The 7,204-nt window shown below is 65.8% G+C and overlaps 1 protein-coding gene across 1 annotated transcript in view; it reads right to left on the bottom strand.

Annotated features, from left to right (window-relative positions):
• Nucleotides 1–743: 743 nt before the first annotated feature.
• IRAK1 (interleukin 1 receptor associated kinase 1) overlaps nt 744–7,204 on the bottom strand; it is a 7,291-nt gene continuing 830 nt past the window's right edge. Inside the window, exons 2-12 of the mRNA XM_008071549.2 lie at nt 7,033–7,170; nt 6,662–6,850; nt 6,419–6,483; nt 6,076–6,193; nt 5,284–5,402; nt 4,834–5,041; nt 4,451–4,516; nt 2,875–3,111; nt 1,715–2,105; nt 1,246–1,392; nt 744–805 (exon numbers count right to left, since the gene is read on the bottom strand). Of these exons, the coding sequence (XP_008069740.1) occupies nt 744–805; nt 1,246–1,392; nt 1,715–2,105; nt 2,875–3,111; nt 4,451–4,516; nt 4,834–5,041; nt 5,284–5,402; nt 6,076–6,193; nt 6,419–6,483; nt 6,662–6,850; nt 7,033–7,170 (1,740 nt within the window). The remainder of the gene's footprint in view (nt 806–1,245; nt 1,393–1,714; nt 2,106–2,874; nt 3,112–4,450; nt 4,517–4,833; nt 5,042–5,283; nt 5,403–6,075; nt 6,194–6,418; nt 6,484–6,661; nt 6,851–7,032; nt 7,171–7,204) is intronic.

Below are 7,204 nucleotides of genomic sequence, written 5' to 3'. Positions count from 1 at the left end.
GAAGCCCGACTCGCTTCTGAAGACGTGTGTCAGGCTTTTTGTTTTCCTGAAAATGCTTTCCTTTCCTCTCTGCCTTCTCCCCATGTCCTGCATTCTTGGGGCCGCTCACTAACAGGGTGGCGCAGGGCTTGGGCCTTCCTGGACCTTGGCTAGAGGCCCCTCTGCCACAATCGGTGCCTGGGTCCGAGGCCGGGCCTGGGGGCTTCCAAAGCCTGACCTGGCTTGGAGGCCATCGGTGGTGTCCAGCAGCGGCCCGGCTCACAGGGCCCAGTCAAGCTCGTGGACACTGGCCCGGGACACTTCCTGCTGGTGACGGAAGTGCAGGCCAGCCACGCTCCGCTCTCCCAAACCGTTAGCGGCGGGGTGGGCCTCAGGCCTGTCCGCTCCGCTGTGCAGTGGCCCCTTTCCCTCGGGGCTTGAGAGCAGCATGGAGATGGGCTTGGGCTGCAGGCGCCTGCCTGGCTCTCAGAGAGCCAGAGCCCCGTCCTGCCCCAGGCCACTGCACAGCACCCGGCCTCCTCCCCGACCGCGCTGCCTCTTGGCGATGCCAGCTTTCCTTTCCCCGGGTGCTCGACCGAAGGCTGGCCTCGGCCAAGCCTGCCCCCAGAGCGGCAGGGGCCACCGTGTCTGCCCTGCGAGGGTGGCCCTGTCCCACCGTCTGTGGGCTGCTGGGCTCGCACGCATGAGAACTTCAGACCATGAGAACTTTGACTTCCGGGTGTGGGGACGTGCCGGGGGAACGGTCAGCTCTGGAACTCGTCACTCTCCTCGGGCCCCGGCCTGCTTCCCCGCTCCAGGCCCAAGTCTGCGGGGGGAGGAGGAGAGGCTGCTGCAAGCAAGTGGGGTCGGGGCCCTGCCGCCCCGCACCCGGGCCCTCTCGGAACCGAGGGTTCCGCTTCCAGGCGGCAGCCCGGCCGCTCCTGGAACGGGAACTCCCGGCCAGGCGTCACGCTTTCTGGGACCGTGGTGGGGACCGGCCCCCTCAGGCGGGGGAAAGTGCTGTCGTCAGGGGTGACGGGCGTGGGGGCCAGAGGGAGTGGCCTGCCTGGTGGCCGCACCTCCTCCGGGAGCCAGGGCCTCGCCCAGCCGTGCAGTCAGAACAAACGCTCTGCTGTGTGGGGCTGGCAGAGGACGCGCCCAACGCCCCCGAGCCAGCCATCGGGGCGCAGTGTGTGCATGGGCGGGCGGCGTGGGGTGGGGGCGGGGAGGAGGTGGGGCCGGCAGGGCCGAAGCGGGCTCTTGTACCTGGGAGGGAGCCGGACGCTAGCAGCTGCAGGCTGTCCAAGACCCCGTCCGCGTACAGGGCCAGCTTCTGTACCATCTTCTGGCGGGCTGGGTTGATGATGATCTGTGGCGGCTCCGAGGACGACACGGAGCTGCCCAGGGACGACCCTGGGAGGAGACGGCCCCCTCTCAGCCTCCTACAGCCTGCCAGCTGCAGCCTAGCGCCCTGCCTCCCTGGCCCTGGGACAGGGCTCCCAGTGCACGGCCCGACAGTGCCTGCTTTGTTCCTGGCCTTCGGGAGCAAAGAGGGAAAGGGACAGAAAGCGAGCTCCCGGCCCTCGCCACCTACCTGGGAGGGCCTGCCCTGGGGAGGGAACCAGATGGCACCAGGCCACGCCGTGCCCCTCTCTGCGGCCTCACGCTTGCTAAGGACATAGAGAGCTGAACAAGTGGCCCCAGTCCCTCTTCTGGACACCTGTCCCCTAGCTACCTTCCGTGGCTGTAGGCCGCAGCTCCGGGTCACTCCCCCAGCTGGACTCTCCAGTGGCGTCGCCCTGAGTAGAGCCGGCCTTCCCCGGAGCTGCCGGGCTTGCCGGGCGGCTCGGGGCCAGGTGCCAGGAGTGCAGGGCCGCAGAGAGGCCGAATACACTCTCGTCGCTCTCCACGGGCTGGTTGGGGCCTTCCTGGAGCCGCTCTGCAGCCGGGGCCAGGGCTCCTGATGAAGCTGCCAGGGGCTGCCACAGGGCACCCCCGCTCTGGGCGCTGCCGGTGGTGGACACGTAGGAGTTCTCCTGTGGGGAAGGGGAAATGCAGCTGGCGGCCCCTGGCTGCCCGGGCAGCCCCGCCACCGCTGCCTGCAGCGTCTCCAGCCGCTTGTACACCTGCGAGGAGAGAAGAGAGGCCCTCAGGGTGAGCCGAGCCCACGCTCGGAGCACAGGGCTGTGCCAGGGAGTCCCTGGGCTCAGGTTGCTGCCCCGGGCCCTGCACAGCTGGGGACTGCAGAACCAGTGACCTGGCACGCCCCGCGGCTGAGAAAGCCCGGTCCCTTGCCCCTTTGTCCCTGCCACAAGAATGCCAAGGACCACGGCTACCAAAGCCAAGGACTGAGAACGGCTCCTCTTTCTCTTCTATTACTCCCTCTCTTTTTGGGGGGTACAGACAGGGTCTCACTATGTTGCCCAGGCTGGTCTCGAACTGGCCTCAAGTGATCTTGCCTTGGCCTCCTGAGTAGCTGGGAGTCCAGGCGTGAGCCACTGTGTGCAGTTTCTCTTTCTTTTCCAGAAAGTGAATGTCACTGCCTTGCTGCCTCAAACGGGCTTCTTATTTTTAACTGTCACCAGAGGGGGGAGGTGGGAGACCAGGGAGGAGACAGGAAAAGGCAGACGCAGTGGTCCAGGGTTCCCAGCAGAGGGCGTGGTAGAAGCCCATTCCTCCTCCCTCTATGAAGTGGGGTCAGAGCCTGGTCCAGCAAAGCAGGCCTGGCCCGCCCTCAGTTCTGTGGAACGTCACCCCGCAGAACCAAAGGGCAAGCAAGACATGTGGGAGGATGGCATCCAGGAAGAGGCCTGGCAGGCGCTGCGTTTGGCTCACGACAGAACGGGGCCAGGGATGTGGGGTTTCTGGCTAGCCACCCTGTCCCCCCAGGGCTACCTGGGTCATGGGGGGCCTCCTCTTGGCCCGGCGGTGCAGGCAGCAGCAGGCCAGCCGGCCCAGGCCCAGGCCCAGTTCGGGTGGGCACGGCCCAGGCCTGGGGTCCAAGTGCTTATTGTAGATCTGGGTGGCGACGGGAGCGGCCCACACATCCATGGCCAGACCTGCTGGGAGTGTGGTCTGGGTGCTTTTCAGGGCCACCCCAGCCTCCTCGGCCTCCTCTTCAACCAAGTCTTTCTGTGGGACAGATACTGTGAGCACAGCTCTTGTCACCCAAGTCTGTGGTCTTCCTTCTATGGATTTGTTCAACGCCCGCCATGTGCCCAGTGCTGTCGTGGGCTCTGGTGACACAGCCACACACAGAACACCCGGGCCCTGGCTGCATGGAGCTGACTTCCTGGTGGGGGGAAGGGATACCAGCAAGCTTATAAACTTGGTGGAGAGGCCCACGGGTGTCCGACCCGGACCCGGGCAAGTGGCCCCTGGGCTGCACTCTGAGGGCATGAACTAGCCTGAGAGGACAGAGCCAAGGAGGAAAACACCCCACTGAGAGGTGTCCTGGGGGCACAAGTGGGACCAGGCCGACCTCAGTTCTGAGATGGCACAAACCGGTAGGAACCGCCTGGGTGGGTGGTGGCTCTGCATGCCGAGGGACAGCGGACCTGGGGAGCTGTGGGGCTAGGCCGCATAATGGACTGGGCCTTCGCCCAGAGCAGAGCAAAGGCAAGGGGGGTCTGGAAGACCACTCTGGCCACGGAGTGGAAAGCAAAGGGGAAGGGTGCTGAGGAGTCCGGCGTGCTTTGCCAGGGCAGGGGTAAGGACAGCGGCCTACTTCGGGGCCAGCTTTGGAGACACCACCAGCAGGAAGGCGAAGGAAGGAGGGGGTCCGCCTCAGCGAAGGCCTGTGGAGACCCCACGACAGACAGGACAGCCCAAGCAGAAGCAGCGGAGGCGTGCATGTCTGCGGAAGCAAAGAGCAGACACTGGCTGGGGACATTCCGTGAAGTCTGTCTTGCGTACAGGAAAACTGAGGCCCAGGCAGGAGCAGGAATTTGCTCCAAGGCTGCTGCCGAGCTGGGACTAGAACCCAGGTCTCTGGTTTCTCGGCCCCCTCTCAGTCCATGGTGAAGCAGACAGGGACAGAGCAAGACCACGGCAGGTCAGCCCTGCCCCGCGCAGGGCAGAGCACCCACGGGCAGCGGCGCCCACGCAGGCCTGGAGGGCCTGGGAGGCTTCCGGGCCTGCCTTCTCCACCAGCGCCTCTCGCAGGCCCCGGGCCACTCCACTCAGCCCTGGCCCCGGCGCGCTGGGACAGCCCCACCCCTGCCCCTGCCCCCAGCCCAGGTGGGGTCCGTAGAAGGCCCGTGGCATCAGCAGGAGAAAGACAGGCTTTTCCTCAGCGAGGCGGAGGAAGCTGCGTGGGGTCCTTGCCCACTTTCAAAGATGAGGCAGCGGCAGCGGACGCAGGCTTCTGCGCGGCGCGGCACGGCATTCTGGATCGTTCTGCCCTCTAGGACTGCGCCTGCCGGGGGCCAGGAGCAGCATCTCCCTCCTTGCCCCGCCCCAGGAGACTCACCAGATACTTGGTCCTGGCGCCACGCATCTCCACGGCCCTCTGGCCAGCCAGGGTCTCCAGGACCACCTGGGGAAAGGGCAGGGTGGCGAGCGTGGCAGTGGCTCCTGGGACAGTGTCACCCAGGCCGGGGCAGGGAGGGACCGTGTACAGGGAAGAGACCTCTGCGATGGACACGGACTGGGGCTGACAGGGGTACGGTCCTGTGACGGGCAGATAAGGACCGGCGTCCGACAGGGACAGAACGAGGGATCATGAGGCCGAAGCCTAGGCAGCTCGGAGGGCCCGCTTGAAGAAAACCGACGTGGCATTACAGACGCATAATCAGATGCAGGGGAGGGAGGGACCCTTTCCTCCCCTAAGCCGGCAGAGGGCCTGGCGCTCACCACGCCGAAGCTGAAGGTGTCAGTGTCCACGGCCAGTCTCCCCGTCTTGATGTACTCCTCAGGCAGGTAGGCCAGGGTGCCGCGCACGGTCCGTGTCCGGGCCACGGTGCTGCTCTGGCTGGGGTTGGCCCCTGCGAAGCGGCTGAACCGGGCCAGGCCAAAGTCCCCCAGCTTGGGCGTGAGTCTCTCATCCAGAAGGATGTTGGAGCTTGTGGGGGGAGAGGATGCTATCAGCCGTCCTGGCCTGCGTGAAAGGAGACTTGAGGCTGCCAGACGGTGGCCCGCCCCCGGAAAGTGGCTGGTGTGCCCCAGAGCTCCTGGATCACCCTGGCATAGCCTGGGCTCTGCTTATCCGTGGGGCCCATCCCTGGCCTGTTTCCACACCCGGGCCTGGCCCCTACATCAACAGGACGTGCTCCCGGGGGAGCAGCGCCACGGGCCCCTCCTCACCTCTTGATGTCTCCGTGGATGAGGCTAGGGCTGTCCTGATGTAAAAACTGAATTGCCCGAGCTGTGCCCAGAAGGATGTCCACTCGCTGAGGCCAGGAGAGAGGGGGACAGGCCTGGGTCTGGGCAGCACAGGGAGCAAAGAGGCATGGGGGAAGCTGGCAGACGGCCGCTCCTTGACCCCAAGCCGTCACTCTAGCTGTCACCGTGTGGCCTGAACCAAGCCGCTTCACCCTCTGGGCCCCAGCTGCCCTTTCTGGAAAACGAGGAGCAGAGTCTCCGTGAGCCACTTCCCAAGCGGGTGGAGACGGGGCAACCCCAGCGCCCCGTACAATACTCCGGGGCTGGGGAAACGGCTGGGAACGTGTTCTTGGCACTCATGACAGAATCTGCCAGGCTTCGCTTCCCAGAGTTCGCGCCTCCAGCCCTGGGCAGTCGGGAAGTCCTTCAGAGCATCCACCTCACGCTCCCCAAACACAGCTGAAGCCAGAAGGCAAGGGCACTCTGGTCCACAGGCGCCCGGGGCCTGCGTCTCACAGGTACCTCGCCCACATGAGCCCAGTCTGGGGGCCAGACGCTATGGCTTGCTGCCCACTGGCCTGTTGCCCCAAGGACCATGCTGACGAGACCCTTCAGCTGCTCTGCTTGCGAAGAGCAGCTCAGGTCAACAGCCCGGTTGACAGGAGCAACCAGGGAGAGGCCAGGGGCTGCAAGGGGGTGGGAGTGGCAGGCCCCATTCGCACGGGCTAAAAGCCCTTGGCCTCGGGCCCGGGGGGCACGCCAGGCCAGAGGAGCCTCCTGAAAGTGGAGCGGGTCTTCCAGGGAGCCGTTGGGCAAGAAGCCATACACGAGGCAGTAGAAGCCACTCTGAGCACAGTAGCCAGCAAAGTCCACGATGTTTGGGTGACGAAACCTGTTTGGAAAAGCAGGACCTGAGCCCTCTGGACCCCCAGCTCCCGATGCACGTCTCATCTGGCCAAGCTGGGTGGGCAGCCCCCGCTGGTGCCTCAGCTCGGCTGGGCCTGGCGGGTTTCAGAGGCCCGACGGAGCCTGGTCCTGTGGCATGGTCCTGGAGCCCGGCAGGGCCCTGGGGCAGCTGTCCCTCTGCCCGCAGCCAGCAGGGACCCTGGAGGCTCACCTGGACAGCTGCTCCACCTCAGTCAGGAAGCTCTGCTTCACCGCGGTCCACTCCAGGTCGGCCTCCTGCAGCCCGGGGGGCAGACGGGCAGCGTGAGGCTTGGCAGCCAGGCTTGCTGGGCCCTTTCGGTGCCTCTCGTCCCAGGCCCAGGACAACCAGGAGGGCTGGAGCCAGGCGCAGGGATGGAGAAGCGAGCGAGGGCTGTGTGTGGCCTTCCAAGCCTTTGCCGGACACGACACTCACCTCCTTCAGCCTCTTCACGGCGTACACGGTGTTCCGCAGCACTGCGCGGTACACGCACCCAAAGCCGCCCTCCCCGATCTTGAGCTCCTCTGAGAAGTTGTGGGTGCCCTGAGAGATCTCACAGAGGGGCCAGCAGAATGGAGAGGGGTGGCTTCCCTGCAGGAGGGACACCGGGCTCTCTGGGCCTGGCTGTGGGAAGAGACCCTGGATCAGGCCGGTCCCTGTCGCCTCCTCGTCCCCAAGGTTGCAAGCGGCCGGCTCCAGCCGCCTCCCAGCTGACTCTGCTTAACTAGCTGGGGCTCCTTGGTGCTACGGAGACTGAGTTCCCCCCTCCCTGCCTGGAACCTTTCCCAAGGGGAGGGGGCGCCTACCTCGGTGGAGGAAGGGGCTGGAGATGGCAGCGGGGGCTGGAGGGAAGCAGGGCTCCGGGCCAGGCCCCGCGGAGGCCCCGAATGGGTCTGGGAGCCTGGAAAAGTTTCATAAAGACGCCAGTGAGAGGCAGGCGGAGACTAGCGGCAGGGTCTACGGCCGTGGCCACGGTGG

This window comes from Carlito syrichta, unplaced genomic scaffold (genome assembly GCF_000164805.1).
Source record: "Carlito syrichta isolate Samal-C Ts95f unplaced genomic scaffold, Tarsius_syrichta-2.0.1 Scaffold314365, whole genome shotgun sequence".
Classification (NCBI taxonomy): Eukaryota; Metazoa; Chordata; class Mammalia; order Primates; family Tarsiidae; genus Carlito; species Carlito syrichta.
This window is presented reverse-complemented; position numbering and strand designations above follow the sequence as displayed.